Source organism: Macrobrachium nipponense, chromosome 14, assembly GCF_015104395.2.
Source record: "Macrobrachium nipponense isolate FS-2020 chromosome 14, ASM1510439v2, whole genome shotgun sequence".
Lineage (NCBI taxonomy): Eukaryota > Metazoa > Arthropoda > Malacostraca > Decapoda > Palaemonidae > Macrobrachium > Macrobrachium nipponense.
The window spans coordinates 35482264-35501517 of NC_087207.1; the positions used below are offsets into that span (position 1 = coordinate 35482264).

The 19254-nt window shown below is 42.2% G+C and overlaps 1 protein-coding gene across 5 annotated transcripts in view; it reads left to right on the plus strand.

The window, feature by feature from the left end:
• Nucleotides 1–19254, plus strand: part of LOC135226461 (pseudouridylate synthase TRUB1-like) — a 159635-nt gene that overhangs the window by 13752 nt on the left and 126629 nt on the right. For all 5 annotated transcript variants that reach the window (XM_064266059.1, XM_064266057.1, XM_064266056.1 and 2 more), the window contains exon 2: nucleotides 1957–2079. In XM_064266059.1, the coding sequence (XP_064122129.1) occupies nucleotides 1974–2079 (106 nt within the window). In that variant the 5' untranslated portion in view covers nucleotides 1957–1973. The remainder of the gene's footprint in view (nucleotides 1–1956; nucleotides 2080–19254) is intronic.

The window sequence follows — 19254 nt, forward strand, 5'->3', positions numbered from 1 at the left end:
AAAAAATATTTGAAGGTTGTAGCTTTTCTCATTTTCGAAATATTTGCATATAAATCACAATATATAGAAACAAAACCACGTTTGGTCAACTTTGACTCTACCGAAATGGTCAAAAAACGTAATTGTAAGCTAAAACTCTTACAGTCTAGTAATATTCAGTCATTTATCTTCACTTTAAAACAAATTCGAAGTCTCTAGAACAATATTTAGATTTATGGTGAATTTTTGAAAAAACGTTTTCCTTCCCTCCGCGCGCCGATTCGCGGCCGCAAATCTCCGAAATGCATATGTCGCATTCTCCTAATATTTGCTTTTTTCATATTAGGCGTTTTATAGAGTTTCATATATGAAAATGTGTGCAATTTCATGCAGAATACAACAAAAAATATTTGAAGGTTGTAGCTTTTCTCATTTTCGAAATATTTGCATATAAATCACAATATATAGAAACAAAACCACGTTTGGTCAACTTTGACTCTACCGAAATGGTAAAAAAACGTAATTGTAAGCTAAAACTCTTACAGTCTAGTAATATTCAGTCATTTATCTTCACTTTAAAACAAATTCTAAGTCTCTAGAACAATATTTAGATTTATGGTGAACTTTTGAAAAAACTTTTGCCTTCCCTCCGCACGCTGATTCTTGGCTGCAAATCTCTGAAATGCGTACGTTGCATTCTCCTACTATTTGCTCATTTTCATATTAGGCGTTTTATAGAGTTTCATATATGAAAATATGTACAATTTCATGCAGAATACAACGAAAAATATTTGAAGGTTGTAGCTTTTCTCATTTCCGAAATATTTGCATATAAACCATGATAAATAGGAAAAAAACTATGTTTGGTCAACTTTGACTCAACTGAAATGGTCGAAAAACGCAATTGTAAGCTAAAATTCTTACAGTCTAATAATATTCAGTCATTTATTTTCACTTTAAAACAAATTCGAAGTCTCTAGAACAATATTTAGATTTATGGTGAATTTTTGAAAAAAAAACTTTTTCCTTCCCTCCGCGCGCCGATTTGTGGCCACAAATCTCCGAAATTCGCACGTCACATTCTCCTAATATTTGCTCCTTTTCATATGAGGCGTTTTATAGAGTTTCATATATGAAAAGGTGCGCAATTTTATGCAAAATACAACAAAAAATATTTGAAGATTGTAGCTTTTCTCATTTTTGAAATATTTGCATATAAAAATATATATATATAAAAATTTTGACTTTTGGTCAACTTTAACTCGTCTGAAATGGTAGAAAACTGCAATTCTAAGCTAAAACTCTTACAGTATTGTAATATTCAATCATTTGTCTTCATTTTAAAACAAATTGGAAGTCTCTAGAACAATATTTAGATTTACGGTGAATTTAAAAAAAAAACATTTTTTTACGTCCACGTGTTACGAATTCGTGCATCATTTTGTTATAATATTTTTTCTGTGTTGCTTTGATCGTTTTACAATGTGTTACATATCAAAATGTTCGCAATTTAGTGTACAATACAACAACAAAAAGTAACTCGTTAGCTTTAACCGTTTTCCGCACAGCCCGATTTGAATACAATTATATATGAAATTCTTTTTTTGCGCTATCATATATCGCATTATTTATATATGATAATGATATTTTTTTTCATTTCTGATGGTTGCATACTAAACTTCAGGCAATGACAAAAAAAGGAGCCTAAAATGAACTCTTAATCTTCAAAACTAAGCGCGCTGTGATTTTTTGAAAAAATTATTTTTTCCGCTTACACGCTCACTCCCAGACCGGCCCGGCATACGGGAGACAATTTTTATTATACTGCTTCGGCATAAGAGGGTTAAGCAGCCTGCTCTTATCATACTTTCAGAAATCAAAGTTCTATTTTTATTTACTTTGCTCTATTTGATTTTTAATTTTAATGTAATTCAGTTCTTAATAAATTATTGTTTGAAACTTCATTTCCATTTTCAGAGGAAGTGCAGTCAAGTATGAGTGGGCGTTTAAGGAGCTTAAATGGAATCTTCCCAGTTTTGAAACCACATGGGATAACGTCAGCTCAGTTGTTAAACATAATTAAGGAGAAATTAGCAGAAGGTAAGTAAAGCATTAGGAAGATGGAAAAGCCAACGAAGGGTTTTACGTAATAGCAAATAGTAAAATCTTACCATAGTACATCATTAGAAAGAAATATTTGACTTTATTATTATTAGGAGAGGTTTTAGCAGCTTGGACTTTAAAGAAAATATTTTACCCAAAGGTAAGCCCTGTGATTGGCAATGAGTACTATTGTAGATTTGTCCCTACACAATATACAAACACTCAATCCTTTGCATTAGGAATTGCTTTATGGCAAAGCTGGAGCACAACCGTTAAAACTTTCGAACAAGGTGGTTAGGTAGTAACTACTGCCCAGTAGGTGGGGAAACCCGCATGGCTGGATGTTAATATCCCATTCTGCTTTCAGCTGCCTTCTGATGCAGACATGCTTTTGTAAGTTCCTGCTTCACTGTCATTAATCACGATTTCCTGGTGGGATCTTTTATTTATTGTTTCTATATATGCACTATATTGAAATACTGTTTGATTTTTTATACGGCAGCTTGGATTAAAAATAACTATTGTGTAGGTGACCATCCCAACCACTAGTGGGAGAATAGAAACAACTGTACACTGAAAGCTCAGTTGTTCCTACATGATATAGAAACCCTAGGTCCTTTACATAAGGAATTACCTTACGGCAAAGTTGGAACATGGCCATTAAAACTCTTGAACAAGGTGATTAGGCAGTAAGTACCGTCTGGTAGGCAGGGAGATCTTCCTGCCCAGATGTAAACATTCCACTTTGCTTTTGGCCGTTTTCCAATGAAGACGTATTTGGTACGTACTGCATATTATACAAACTCTTGGACCCTTACATTATGAATTACTTTCAGCGTAGGCTGGAATTTGGCTGTTGAAGTTATAACAAGGTAGTTAAGCAGTAACTACTGTCCACTAGTTGGGAGTCCTGCCGGACTGGAAGTAAACATTCCACTTTGCTTTCGGCCGCCGTGGTGATCGGACATGCTTTTGCGCTCTCTGCCCCATGTGCTGTTGAATGTTTTTCACTCTACCAGTGAGATCTTCCTATTTATTGCAGTGTCTTACCTAACAATTATCGCAGCTGTAGGTTCCCTACACGGCAGACAAAAGATTAAAACTTTTGCGGTGGCACCGCCATCGCAGATGTAGCTGACATCATCTCCTGCCACTCAGGGAGGAACAGGTACAACAGAACAGGTGTCATCAATTCATTCTCTGCTGGCTCCTGGTTAAACATCAGTGATTGGTGTGGACTTTTTCTTCATTGTTGGATGGTTTTTGACTGTCGTATTTTGATGAAGTACTCACTTTGTGTTTTTGCTAGTTGTGTCCTTTCAATTTAGTTAGCTTTGACTGCAATTAACCCTTAAACGCCGAATGGACGTATTAAACGTCGAGTCAAAATGTCCCCCGTATGCCGAATTGACGTACCATATGTCGACTCAAAAAAAGTTTTTTTTTTAAATTCGCGGAAAAAATACTTATAGGCCTACCAGCCGAAAACTTTTGAATCACGCGCCTTGGGGGATGCTGGGAGTTCACGGATCAAGGCGTTGTTTACAATCGTTACGCAGGCGCGCAAGCGCGAATTTCTTTCTTATCGCACTAAAAAGTATCAGTGACACATCTCAAAAATTATTTTGTCACTTTGACATAATTTTTGCACCGTTTTAAATTATCCGTTACATGAAGTATTATATATCAAAATTTGCGCAATTTCATTTAGAATACAACAAAAAAAATACTCATGATTGTAGCTTTTATCAGTTTTGAAATATTTCCATATAAATAACGATAAGTGCCAAAATTTCAACCTTCGGTCAACTTTGACTCTACCGAAATGGTCGAAAAACGCAATTGTAAGCTAAAACGCTTATATTGTAGTAATATTCACTATTTACCTTAATTTTGCAACAAATTGGAAGTCTCTAGCACAATATTTCGATTTATGGTGAATTTATGAAAAAACTTTTTCCTTACGTCCACGCGGTAACTCTCCCGAAAAAAATCATACATGCGATTGTGGTAATGTTTGCACCATTTTAAAATTAGCCGTTACATAAAGTTTTATATATGGAAATGTGCGCAATTTCATGCACAATACAACTAAAAACAACCTATGGCTGTAGCTTTTATCAGTTTTGAAATATTTTCATATGAAAAATGATAAGTGACAAATTTTCAACCTTCGGTCAATTTTGACTACCGAAATGGTCGAAAAACGCAATTGTAAGCTAAAACTCTTATATTTTAGTAATATTCAATCATTTACCTTCATTTTGTAACAAATTGGAAGTCTCTAGCACAATATTTCGATTTATGGTGAATTTATGAAAAAAATAACATTTTCCTTACGTCCGAGCGGTAACTCTTCCGAAAAAATCATACGTGCGATTGTGGTAATGTTTGCACCATTTTAAATTAGCCGTTACATAAAGTGTTATATATGAAAATGTGCGCAATTTCATGTAGAACACAACATAAAATAATTGAAGGTTGTAGCTTTTCTCATTTTCGAAATATTTGGATATAAATCACGATAAATAGAAAAAAAACCACGTTCGGTCAACTTTGACTCTACCGAAATGGTCGAAAAACGCAATTGTAAGCTAAAACTCTTATATTTTAGTAATATTCAATCATTTACCTTCATTTTGCAACAAATTGGAAGTCTCTAGCACAATATTTCGATTTATGGTGAATTTATGAAAAAAAACTTTCCTTCCCTCCGCGCGTGGATTCTCTGCCATAAATCTCCGAATTGCGTACATCGCATTCTCGGAAAATTTACTCCGTTTCAAATTAGGCATTTTATAGAGTTTTATATATGAAAATGTGCGCAATTTCATGTAGAATAAAAGGAAAAATATTTGAAGGTTGTAGCTTTTCTAATTTCCGAAATAATTGCATATAAAAAAAATTATTAAAAAATTTCGACATTTGGTCAACTTTAACTCGTCCGAAATATTCGAAAACTGCAATTGTAAGCTAAAACTCTTACAGTATCATAATATTCCATCATTTAACTTCATCTTGAAACAAATTCGAAGTCTCTATAACAATATTTAGATTTATGGTGAATTTTAACAAAAAATATTTTTTTACGTCCGCGTGTTACGAATTCATGCATCATTTTGTGATAATATTTTCTCTGTGTTGCATTTATCGTTTCTCAATGTGTTATACACCAAAAATATCGCAATTTAGTTTACATTACAACGAAAAAAAAAGTAACTTGTTACCTTTAACCGTTTTGCGCACAGCGCGATTTGAATACAATTATATATGAAATTTCGTTTTTGCGCTATCATATATCGCATTATTTATATATGATAAAGATAATTTTTATCCTTTCTGATGATTGCATACTAAACTTCAGCCAATGACAAAAAAAGGAGCCAAAAAAGGGATTTTGACGAAGGAAAAATCTATTTCTGGGTGATTGGCTCGTGTCGCCCTATGAAAGATCCTTAATATCATTCTTTCTAGGTAAAATTAGCCTAAAATTACCAGAGAAAAACAAAATTAAGAAAATGTCAGTAAAACTGACTCGCTCACTCTTAAAAAGAAGTGTCGGTATGATAATAGGGGCGAGTGTGGAACACTACCACGAGACAAACACCAATTAGAACTTCCTATCAGAATCCCCCCAAGAGAGAGCTGATACCAACGGGCGATGCAGCCTCTACAACTACTACTAGAGGACGCCACGGACAGCAGCGCCCCTAGCGGACATCCTTAATTAAAACAACTAAATACATCTTGTCCTGCAAGGGGGGGAAAACAAACCATAAAGGGGGGGTTTCATAGGGCGACACGAGCCAATCACCCAGAAATAGATTTTTCCTTCGTCAAAATCCCTTTTCTGGGCTCAGCTCGTGTCGGCCTATGAAAGAGTACCAGAGAAACAGACAAGATGGGAAAAAAGGAACAATAAAAAACAGTGTAAAATGATGGATATAATATAAGTAAATCAATTACAGCATACAAACTAAGCACTTAAACTAACTTATACTAAACAGAAAAATAATAGAACGTTAGTAATCTTAAAGTACTTAATGGTAATTACAGTAAATTAACAGTGCTGCATGTAATATTAAACCAAAAAAGGGGGATTTTTCTTTACTTAACAAAATTACAAAATAATACAAACTCATGTGTCCTACCCTAGCATAAAAAATAAGGGTAGGTACACTGAAATCCATCATTAATACAAGTATTGCAAAATATATACAACTGCATTGTGTCCTACCCTAGCATAAAAATAAGGGTAGGTACACTGAAGTTCATCATAAATACAAAAATGGTGAATATATACAAACATATTGTGTCCTACCCTAGCATAAAAATAAGGGTAGGTACACTGAAGTACATTATCAGTACAAGTGTGGATGTCCCTAGCAAAAAAATAAGAGACAATCCACTATATGATTCAACGGCTAAGGCTATGATATTTGAGTAGCCTGGCGATAGGGTGAGGCATGTTGGCTGATGTAGGTAGAAAGGAGACCTGGATCTATACTACAACTACTATTTACAGTATCAGGGGAAACTATGTTTCCCGCTGCTACTGCTGAAACTTTAAAGATTCCAAGGACTTTAGATAATGCCGTTTAAAGACTGTCGGGGATTTCCATCCAGTATACTTTCTAAGATCCTCAAAGTTCATATGTTGAAAATAATTAATTGAGGTGGCTACTCCCCTGATATCATGTGCTTTTGGGAATGACTCAGGGTTGGCTTGTTTAATGAAGTAAAGGATTTGCTGTCTAATGCCTTTCACTGACAAAGTACCACCTTTTTCTCTCATGAAGAGAGCACCTGAGGATCTTGAAGAAGTACGAGAAAGAAAGGCTCTAAGAGTTGATACTGGGCAGAGAGAAGGATCCTGTGGAAGTGGGATAACCTTCCAAGGAGCCCACCTTGCAAGAGGATCCTCATTTTTGGCTAAAAGCTACGATCCGGAGCAAGTAGAACTTCTCCTGATGGGAGGAATTCACATGACCCGCATCCCTGGATAGAGCCGACAGTTCTGAAATTTTCTAGATCCTGAGGCTAGGCTTAATAAGAATAATGTCTTCCTCAGGAGCATTATGAATGTACAAGATGAGTTGTCAGTATCTGAAGCTAGTTTGAGGACATCATTTAAGAACCATGAAACTGTAGTAGGCCTCTGAGAAGGTCTAAGTCTAGCACAGGCTTTAGGGATAGATGTGAAATAAGATTCAGTCAGATCTATCTGAAAACCTACTTGAAAGATTTTCTTCAAAGCCGATTTATGAGTGGTAATCGTGCTAGCTGCTAAAACCTTTTTCAAACAAGGATCTGAAAAAGGATATAGCCAAATTAACTGTCATGGTTGTAGTGTTCGATTCTCTCAAGAAAGATGCTAATTTTTAACAGCTGAGTCATATTGTCTAATGGTTGACTCTCTCTTATCTGATTCTAGGAAGAGAATATTCTGTGGATCAATATCAGCATCTTTATTAGCCGCAAACTTCATGAAGTCCATAAAGTTAGGGTCTGGAGAGTTCCTGAGGAAGCGAACACAGTCCTCATTTGTACTGATTGTGATAGCTTGGGATTGGGGATCCGTTGAGGTCGGAGACCCAATTCCAGAAGAAGAGGATACCAGTTGCTCTTGGGGCCAGTCCGGTGCAATCAGAGCTACTATCCCTTTGAAAGACCTTAGTTTGCTTAGGACTTTCAAGAGAAGTTCACTGGAGGAAAAACATAAATTCTCCTCCACTGATTCCAATCCAACGACAGGGCGTCCGTGGCATAAGCCAGAGGGTCCAGGTTGGGGGCCACATAGCAAGGGAGCTTGTGGTTCGCTTGTGAGGCGAAGAGATCCACTTGGAGACCTGGGACTCTCAGGCTTACCCACTGGAATGACCGACGTCCAGAGACCACTCTGATTCCAGAGGAACTGACCGGGACAGGGCGTCTGCTATCATTCCTTACTCCTGCCAGGTGAGTGGCAGACAGATGCCATTTGTGTTTGTTTGCTAATGCAAAGATGGCTATCATGACATGATTCACATGCTTGGATTTGGACCCGACCCTCCTCTGTTGATGCAATGAACTACCACTGCACTGTTCCAAAACTAGCTTAGATGAGACTTCTTCGGGGGAAGCAGTCTCTTCAGAGTAAGAAATACTGCCATTGCTTCCAACACGTTTATGTGGAGCTGGCGAAATTGAACTGACCAAGTCCCCTGAACCTGTTTGAACTGAGAGTATCCCCCCCACCCGGACAGGGATGCATCCGTGTGAATGGTTAACACTGGGAGGGGATATTGAAGGGTACTTTCTTGGCTAAGTTTTTTCTTTACTTTTGACCAAGGCCGTAGTTTTGGTTGCGGAGGATCTGTGGAATTACTGACAACTTGTCTCGACATTTGGAGTTTGCTCTTGACCGCCAAATTCGATTTATATCTTTCAGCCTTGCTTTCAGAAGGATATCTGTTACCGAAGCAAACTGAAGAGACCCTAGGATTCTCTCCTGGTTTCTTCTTGACGTCTGTTTGCATTTGAGAAATTGCCTGACAGATTTTGCTATTTCCTTCCGTTTGACCACTGGAATTGACAGATGTGGGAAGACAAATCCCTTGGATTCCTAGCCACTGAAAACGAGATTCCGGAGTAAGTCTGGATTTCGTTTTGTTTATCTGGAACCCCAGATGTTCCAGAAAGTGAACTACCTTTTTGGTGGCTTTGAGACATTCCTCGACTGTTGGTGCCCAGATCAACCAATCGTCGAGGTATGCTGCTACCATGATTCCCTGAGCTCTCAATTGTTGTACAACCACTTCTGCTATCTTTGTGAATACCCTGGGGGCTACATTCAGACCGAAGGGCATCACTTTGAATGAGAATGTTTGATTTCCTAGCCTGAATCCTAGGAATGGGCGGAAGTGCCTGGCTATAGGGATATGATAGTATGCGTCTGTAAGATCGATGGAGCATGTGACGGCTCCACGCGGAAGTAAGGTCCTTACTTGCGAGAGGGTAAGCATCTTGAACTTGTCGCAACGAATGAAAGAGTTTTTAGCTTTGACAAGTCTAAGATTACCCTTCTTTTTGTTGAGCCTTTCTTTGGCACGCTGAATAAGCGACCTTGAAATTTTAGATGTTTGACTCTCGCAATAGCTCCTTTCTGAAGGAGTTCTTCCGCGTAATCTGTCAATTCCTTTGACGGTATCTGATGGAATGATTTGATTGGAGGAGGATCTTTGATCCAACTCCAGCCTAATCCTTTGGACACTATGCTCTGTGCCCAATTGCTGAACCCCCACCTGTGGCGGAAGAGGAACAGCCTCCCTCCTACCTGGGGAGCCTCATTGTTGATGGGCGGGTTGGCCACCACGCCCTCCTCTGAACTGTCTGCTCCTCGTACCCCTTCCTGCGCCACGCTGACGAAAGTAACCTCTCGCCCTACCTCTCGGCTGAGTGTAGCCTTGAGCCTCATATGCAGGGGTTGAAGGCCGGCGAGATAGCGTAGGAAGTGGATGGCTGAGATTGCGGGGGCAACAGGAGGATAGGCTGGTTCTGCTTTGAGCTGGCAGGTTGTCCCTGTTGGGTACCGGGACCGCCTGCACAAATTGCTGCTGTTGCTGGAGTTTTTTATATGGCTGGAACCTCTTACCAGCCTTCTTCGGGTTTCTTGCAGCAGTGGGAACGGATTCCTGTTTCCTCTTTGAGGAAATACCCCACCTAGCTCTAAGGCTCTGGTTGAGCCTAGCAGCTTCGTGGTGTACCTCGTTAACCGCGGACTCTGGGAAGAGATCCGCTCCCCACATGCTAGCGGCCAAGAGTCTATTAGGCTCATGCCTGATGGTACATTCTTGTAAGACATGCTTCCGGCAGTTCCTCCTAGCCTGGAAGAAGTCAAAAGCGTCCGTTAGAACCGTCTGAAACTGAGATTTCGCCAGAATCTTGAACAGCGGTTCCGTAGCATAAGAGAGGGCAGCCATTTCCGTGATTATAAGGGAATTGAGGGACCTGCCAAACCTAGTTCGCGCATCAAACTCTGCCTGGATTAGGGAATCCGGCAGCCTTGGTAGTTTCTCGCCGAACTGGTCCATGGCGCAGTCCGGTTTGAGCTTACCAAGCGTGAACGTAGCTGGCAAGTTCTCCCACAATTCTCCGAAGGCCGGGAAGAGCGGAGAAGTAGACTCCGCCTCCCTCAACTGTGGGATGGGCTCATCCTTGAGGACTGCCTGAAGGGACTTCTCCACTAATTTCGTGGCGAACGGAAGAGAAACCTCCTCTTCCGTCGCGAAAATAGTGAAGGGACTCTTGTAGGCCTGGAGTTTGGTGTTCGTACACTCCCAGTCCTCAAGGGCAGGGAACCATTCCGCTGAGCGTGATCTCTACTATATAGGACCGACTCCTTAGAGATCTTGTCTTCCCTCGTCAGAGCCGTTGGCGTCAGCCTAGCATAACCGATGAAAGGCTGCGTCAGACCCGGAGGGTAAAAAAACTCGAAGTCCTCAATCCTTCGAGTTCCACACTCCGAGATAGAGATCATTCCATCTTTGAACGGAGCGTAGGCAGCTACTCTCCATGGGTTCTCCATAGAGAAAGCTGGCAAAGAGTCATATGGCGGGAGTTGAAGAATCCCCGTGCTTGACGCTGGGGAGACTGGGGGAGGAACCTGAGATAGCCCAGCTACCCGGTCCTCATTTTCTCTCATTCTGTTTAGAGAGATCCTGGATTGATTGGCCGTATTGAGACAGAGTGTTTGACAACTGTGCAAACATCTGCTCGAACCGTGTCCCCAGTGCGGAGATTTGCGAGCCTACCAGCACGCCCACCTGTTCCATCACCCCTGCTGAGAAAGCAGAGGGATCAAAGGTGCTAGTGCCTGCTACCCCTACCGGCGTAGCCGGAGTGGAAGCGGTGGAGGCGGGAGAAGGCAGTGACTCGGCGGGAGCGCGAGCCTTCTCCTTCGAAGCCTTGCTTCTGGAGCTCTTTGGTGAGAAGAGCTCGGCTTTGCTTTCACCGCATCGGCGTAGGAAGTCGACGACTTCTTAGCCGAAGAAGACGAAGACGACTTCCTAGAAGTCGTCTTGGCTAGAGTCTTCGGTTCTCTCTTTCCCTTCTCCTTTGGGGGTACAGAGAGAGCGGGAGAGCGAGTAGGGATCTCAGATCCCACAAAGCCTTGGAATGAAGCGCTAGAAGAAGGGACAGGAGAAGATCCAGAAGCACCCAAGGAAAGACCTTGGGCGCTCGACACACCTACCTCAACCAACAAATCCTCCACCCCTACCGCCATAGGTTCAATGTTAAGGTCCAGGGCAGCGACGTCCGGGACCGACTCCTGGGAGGCTACAAGACCCCAAGGATTGCTGGAGGTCTTGCTGGATGGAGGCTATCAGCGGTGGCCAGCAGACAAGGGGTCAACGTAAACCGGTCGACTTGCCCGCGGGGAAGATCTGGACGGCCAGCTTCTTATCCAGAATGTAGGGCTGGCCTTTGGCGGCGTTCTTCCCGAAGCCGCCCACCCACGCTTTCAGGGTGGCGAGGGCGACTTCCCTCACACCGGTAGCCTGAAAGAAAGGCGAGATTAGCTGCCAATGGTGGAACGGGGTTAACAAACTTACGACTAAAAGTTGTTAGTAAAATGATAAGTAAGCCTATAATGGACTTACCCCATCTCCCAGCTGACCGACCAGGTCGTAGCAGATGGCGCAGGCTTCAGGATGCCAGACGATCGTCTCGTTGAACGACGTGGCACAGGGGGCGTGAGACCTACACTCATCATGTCCACAGGGGTCGAACAGCGTCGCGTTACACGCTGGGACCTGGCAGTTGGTAGCCTGTAAGTGGAAAAGTACATGAGTACCAAGTAAACACTTACAGTCTAACAGATGCTCCGCTGGTGCCGGAGCGATAAAGTTAGATTAAACCAGAGCCCGCCAAAATACGTGTGGTAACCAGGTTGGTATCCTAGGCTATGGCTCCGCTGATGGCGGAGACACAAAAGGAAACCAACCAGGAGTGGTGGTAATTGGAAACCACGACGGAAAATAGCGGGGATGGTAGATAAAAATAATAATATTACACAATTCATTGTAAAATATTGTACAATTAGGGTATATCCTTAAATTAATAATAATAAAACAAACCTCTCTCCGCCCGTCTACTAGAAGAGTGCGTAGGTAAGAAGTAAGCTCCCTTCCGGTAGCGGGGGAGAGATATAAGGATATAGTAGGCAAGCAACCGACCACTAGTAGTGCCCACCCCGCCCGCTAGCGGAGCCAGTAACCTATAACCAAAGGTGCCCCGGCTGCGACGGAAGGCTCCTTTCGTGTAGCAAGGGAGGTGGCTGAGCAACTGGGGAGGGGGGGAGGAAGGTCTCGGCGTAACACGGCGGGAGCGAGAGAGGGGGGAGGGATGGCCTACTCCTCCCCGCCTCACCGGCTACCCGCATGGAGACCCGGTACCTCATGAGTGGTCGCCCTATACCCCCCGCTGGGAGGAACCCCTGGCCACCTCCGAGTAGGAGTGAGAGAAGGCGACTGAGGTTGTCATGACAACCAAGGGGTCCCCCAGCTCCTCCCTATACCAGAAAGGGAGGGCAGGGGCAGGGTAAGGTGCGATGGAACACGTGACCGCAAGTGGCCTAGGCCGCGAGCAACACAACCGTGAGAGGGCCACGTGAACCAAGCTGTACCAAAACAAGGAACAAGCACCTAGGCTAGCCTAACACCCTAAAATAAAATAATATATACATCGAAAAGATGGAAGAGACACTTTTAGTAAAAGAGAAAGAAGCCCAGGAGGAGGCAGACTGTTCCAAGAAACAGAAGCCGTCTCGGTAGCCAGCGATAGCCGATTTGTGGATCAAAGAGCCGGGATGCTGGGCTGGAATAAAAATAAATAGCCCTAAATACCAAGCTAAGAGAATGGTAGGAGGGCTAAACTAGCTAAAACTCGATGTAAAACAATGAACGTGATAAAGTAAGCCCATAAGTATAAGAAGTCCCAGTATGGAGGACCGGGAATTCTTACGAGGCAGCATGGCCGCCACGAGACAACCGGGGAACCTCGTATGACCTATTAAGAGGAAAATACTGGTACCCGGAAGATAAAATTGTGGTAAAATATTACTTATGAGTTACTTAACTTAGCCGTGGCAATTGCAGAGCGTTCCATTGTAGATTATAAGGATAAATCCCGAAATAGCACAGCACAAGGAAAATCTGCGTCTTGACGCTAGCGCTAAAATTTAAGGATGACCGCTAGGGGCGCTGCTGTCCGTGGCGTCCTCTAGTAGTAGTATAGAGGCGCATCGCCCGTGGTATCAGCTCTCTCTTGGGGGGATTCTGATAGGAAGTTCTAATTGGTGTTTGTCTCGTGGTAGTGTTCCACACTCGCCCCTATTATCATACCGACACTTCTTTTTAAGAGTGAGCGAGTCAGTTTTACTGACATTTTCTTAATTTTGTTTTTCTCTGGTAATTTTAGGCTAATTTTACCTAGAAAGAATGATATTAAGGATCTTTCATAGGCCGACACGAGCTGAGCCCAGAAATGAACTCTTAATCTTGAAAACTAAGCGCGCTGTGATTTTTTGAAAAAATTATTTTTTCCGGTTCCGTGCTCACTCAAAACCGGCTCCGGCATTCGGGGGACATTTTGATTTTTACCGCTTCGGCGTTTAAGGGTTAATTGTGGAGTTTAGTTGCCATCATGTCAGATTCTAGCCCTTGAGGAGTTAGGTTCTGTGCCGGAGGGTGCAGGGCTTGGTTGAAGGTTAAGCCTATGTACGGCCCAGACTCAAAGTGTATTAAGTATAAAGGTAATGGGTCTGAGTGTACTTGCAAATATGCTTGTGATGAATGTAAAAATTGGAATGACAATCAATGGAAGGTTTTTCTTGCACATTCTAATAAGCTAGTCAAGGATAGGATGAGGAAGGCAGCTATAAGAGCTGAAAGTGAAGCTAGGCGTAGCCTCTTCTGCATCTTCAGCAGATCCAGCTTTCCCCCTCTTCTCCTCCTCCTCTAGCCACGTTCCCAATCTTAAGTCCTCATTCTCCGGCTCTTTTAACTCCTTTATCAGCTTCCTGTGTGGTTTCTCCCAATGCCATTGCCAGCCTCTAATCTAGGTTCAAGAAGAAGTTTGATGTTCTTGCCAGTCGGTTATGGAGTTAAATTTTTCAGTTAAGTCTTCTGGAAAGGGTTAATAACAATGAAGTGCTGAGTGTTAGTGCAGTGCTTTTCTGAGGGGGTGACTGTTTGTCCCAGCAGTTCTCGTAGACATAGGTCCCTGTCCCGCTCTCCATTCACTGCTCCCTTATTGTCAGAGTCGAGTGATTCCTCTCCTGTGAAGTGTCGTAAGTGGCGTAGTTCATCAGTTTCGCATCCATTGAAAAGGCATGCAACTGCAGATTTCTCTCCTCCTTTTCTTTTGAGCTGATGTGGTCTTCTTTGATGAGGAACCTAACCAAGATGTTATTTTTGATAGCCTTAGCTTCAGCAAGATGTGTTAGGGAATCCATGCTATGGAGAAAAGAGTGTTAGCGAATCCATGCTATGGAGAAAAGAGTTGGCTTCTCACAAGGGAATGCAGTCTGCTCTTTGATGTTGAATTTTATAGCCAAGAATGAAAATCCTTTGAGACCTTGGCCCCGCTCCTTCACTCTCAAGAATTTGGCCAATATTCTCAGTCTGGAGGAAGAGGAAAGGCTCTTATGCCCAGTAAGAGCTCTTAGATATTATCTCCATAGAACAGAGCAAATAAGAGGAACATCTTCTCAACTGTGGCGTTTGGTGAAGAATCCCTCTTGTCCTCTTTCGAAGAATGCAGTCTCCTACTTGAGAGAAGTTATTATTTATCAACATACATTCTCCTGTCAACAAAGAAGATTATCCTGTGTTGAAAGTGAAGGCACACGAAGTCCGAGCAGTGGCAACCTATCTGGCGTTCTGACATAATTTGTCGCTGTCTGCTATTCTCCAGAGTACCTTTTGGAGGTCAAAGTTGATATTGGCATCTCATTACCTTAAAGTGATTCAAATTACCTTAAAGAGATTGAGATGGTGTTTGGAGACTATATTTCTCTTGGTCCTATATCCGTAGCTGGCATGGTGTTAGGAGAAACGACATGGGGATGGGTCCCCCTCTGTATTTTCACCTTGTATCAACATTGCTGTGTTAAGGGAAGCTGGGGCTATTTTTAGATGGAGTACTCACCAGTCAATTGTTTTTAATATGGTGGGTATAGGTTTTTAATATGGTGTAGGTGACTTGTTGTTTGCTTGTATGTGGTATATGGTCTTCACCCAGGGCAAGGGCAATATGTATTGTGTTTTCACCTTTGTCAAGTCAGTGGTGAACTGCCATGACTGCAAAGGCATTCCACTCTATGTAGAGGCCCTCTTTGGACAGACATCCAAGCTTTCTACTATGTAAGATGAGCACCAACCAGAGGCAGTAGTTCTCCTGCATTAGCTCTCTTACAAAGAAAGTTACAACAAACACTTATAGTGCTGACAACTGTCTTGTTTAAAAAAATCCTATCATATTTTTTAATTAAGATACATCTACAACCCCCTCCTTACAATAGGGAATCATTTGTGATAATTGTTAGGTAAGAGACTGCAATAAAAATGTAATTGGCATGATAAAATGTAATTTTATTGCTTACTTACCCAATAATTATTTATCCCTTACTGGACGGGTAAATATATCGATATGCAGCTCCTCAGGCTGGGTAAACTTTGAGGTTGGCGAATTTACAAAAAATACATCAGTGGTAAGAGGAAGATATGCAAATGCACATGGTAAAAAAAAAATTGATTTTGACAATGGAAAAATCTATTTCTGGGCAGTGACCTGTGTCGCCCAGTGAAATGTTCCTATAGCACTCATTTCTAAGGTATAAATATTGCTAAATATACAAGAGAAAAAGCTACATGGATTATACCAGGATAAACCTGGTTCGCTCACCCCTATAAAGGGTGTCGGTATGAAACTGGGGCGAGTGAAACCACTACCAGAGGTCCCTTGCCATTTAGTCTCTTCCTTTCTCAATTACCCCCGTTCCAAAGAGGAGCCGTACCAAAGCCATCTACCGCCCACTACTGCTACAACTAGCGCCCCGATAGTCATTCCTGAAAATAGCACCCAAGCTTGGGCCTATAGGGTGAGGAAACAAGGGGTGGGTTCACTGGGCGACACAGGTCACTGCCCAGAAATAGATTTTTCCTTTGTCAAAATCCCTTTTCTGGACCTAACCTGTGTCGCTCCGTGAAATAGTAAAAGAGAAAAGGTCCCACAAGCTTGGATATAATATCAACAAGGCTACTGGAAGGGAGAAATTAAACTCTAAGTAATTCTACCCTATTTTAATGAAGTTTCCTTAAATCTATAGTAAATTTTAACAAATATTTTAAATCTTCGGTCCTTACTCTATGGAAGTATATACAGATATCACATACAAATTCTGGTAAGGCCTGGGTGATTATTACACCAAGTAATATAAGATATTTACATATAGGAATAATAGTTAAATATGTACAGTACAAGAATGGTTCAATTGTGCAATCCAAGTGAAAAACCGAGGTGAGGACTAGGGACTATAAGCGAGGCAGGTAGGAGAAAAAGAACTGAAAAAGAGATAAGGTCTATTACGACTAGGTATTTCAACATGACTAGGCTGTGTCAGGGGAAACAATGTTCCCTGCTGCCACTGCTGAATATTTAAGGGCTTCTAAGGATTTTAGGTAGTGGTGTTTAAATACTTTCTGTGATTTCCATCCCGTATACTTTCTAAGGTCATCAAAGTTCATGTGGTGGAAGTAATTGATTGAGGTAGCCACTGCTCGGACATCATGTACATGTGGAACTGATTCCGGGTTGGCCTGCTTAATAAAATACAGAATTTGTTGTCTAATGTCTTTTAGTGAAATTATTCCACCATTCTCTCTAATGAATAAGGGTCCTGAAGATTTATTGGAAGTTCTGTCTAAAAATGATCTTAATGTTTTCACTGGACAAAGGGATAGATCCTGTGGAAGTGGGACAATCTTCCAGGGGGACCACCTACTCTGAGGATCTTCGTTCTTAGCCAAGAACACTTACTCTGAGGAACTTCGTTCTTTGCCAAGAACTTTCGATCTGGGGATAATAGAACTTCTCCGGATGGAAGGAAATCAATATGATTTGGTTCTCTAGAAAGAGCCGACAGTTCTGATATTCTAGCCCCTGAAGCTAGGCCTACTAGGAATAAAGTTTTCCTAAGAAAGGTTATAGTATAAGGACACGATTCATTGTCAGTGTCTGAAGCTAGTTTAAGTATGTCATTTAGAAACCAGGAGACTGTATGAGGTCTGTTTGCTGGCCTTAATCTAGCACAAGCTCTCGGAATGGATGAGAAGTATGAATCTGTTAAATCAATGTTAAAACCAAACTGGAATATTTTCCTTAAGGCAGATTTAGTTGTAGTAATAGTACTAGCTGCCAGGCCCTTCTCAAACAGGGTCCTAAAGAAAGTAACAGCCAGATTCGTAGTCATCGTCTTTACCTTCGAGTCTTTCAGGAAGAAAGCTAGCTTCTTTACCGCCGAATCATACTGCCTAAGTGTAGATTCCTGTTTTTCTGATTCTAGAAACAAGGTGTAATAGGATCCATGTTGGCATCTTTTTGCTCCGCGAATTTCATGAAGTCCATAAAGTTAGGGCATTTTGAATCCTTGAGGAAGCGCACACAGTCCTCGTTTGTACTAACTGTGTTAGCCTTTGGTTGGGGATCCGTTGGGGTCGGAGTCCTAACTCCCCTAGTAATGGGAACCAATTGCTCTTGGGCCAGTTGGGAGCTACCAGCGCAATCCGTCCTTTGAAGGATCTGAGTTTGTCCAGGACTTTCATCAGTAGGTTTATTGGTGGAAATAGGTAGATCCTTTGCCAAATGTTCCAATCTATGGACATGGCATCTGTGGCCTGGGCCATAGGGTCCAGATTGGGGGCCACATAGCACTGATATGAAGCTGGCGGAGCGTTAGTGACCAAGAGCCTTGAACCTTTTTGTATTGGGAGTATCCTCCCCAACTGCTTAGTGAGGCGTCCCTGTGGACCACTAAACTTGGTGGAGGGAACTGTAATGGTATTGATTTTGCCAGGTTCTTGACTTCTGTCCATGGACGGAGTCTCTTCCGTAGTATAGTTTGGCTTTTAACAGAACATCTGTTACTGAGGCGAATTGGAGTGAACCTAAGATTCTTTCTTGGTTCCGCTGGGAGGTCTGTTTGCCTTTGAGGAAGTGCCTCGCAGCCTTTGCTATTTCCCTTCGTTTCTCCGGCGGGATCGATAATTTGTGTGAATTCAGATCCCATTGTATTCCCAACCACTGAAAACGTGGTGCCGGAGTAAGCTGGGATTTCTTGTTGTTTATCTGGAATCCTAGGTATTCCAGAAATCTTACCACTTTGTTGGTTGCTCTGAGACATTCTTTGTCGTTTGTGGCCCAGATGAGCCAGTCGTCTAGGTAGGCTACTAACATTATCCCTTGAGCTCTCAGTTCTTGTATTACTGTCTCTGCTATTTTTGTAAATATTCTGGGCGCTATGTTGAGCCCAAAAGGCATTACTTTGAAGGCATAAGCCTGTTTGCCTAGCCTGAAGCCTAAGAAGGGGCGGAAGTGCCTTGCTACCGGAACATGATAGTAAGCATCTGTAAGATCTGTAGAGGTGGTGATGGCCCCACGGGGAAGTAAGGTTAGCATATGAAACTTGTCGCATTGAATGTATGAGTTCAGATGGGACAAGTCTAGTATTATTCTTGGCTTATTTGAGTCTTTCTTTGGAATGCTGTACAAGCGTCCTTGAAATCTTAAGTATTTGATCTTTGTTATTACCTTCTTTTGAAGAAGGTCTTGGGTGTACTCTGTTAGGTCCGCCGTCGGATGTTGGTAAAAACTGGTCGATGGAGGAGGCCCTTGCTTCCAACTCCATCCCAGTCCCTTTGCTACTATGCTGTGTGCCCAAGTGCTGAATTTCCAGTGGTTCTTGAATAGGCACAGCCTCCCTCCTACCTGAGGAGTCTCACTGGTCAGAAGAGGGTCGGCTACCCCGGCTTCCTCGGAAGCCTCTTCCTCTGCCGGATGCTCTTCTGCCAGCTCTGCGGGAAGCTCCTCTGGCTCGGCTACCTCTTGCGAACCTGTTATAGCCCTGAAATA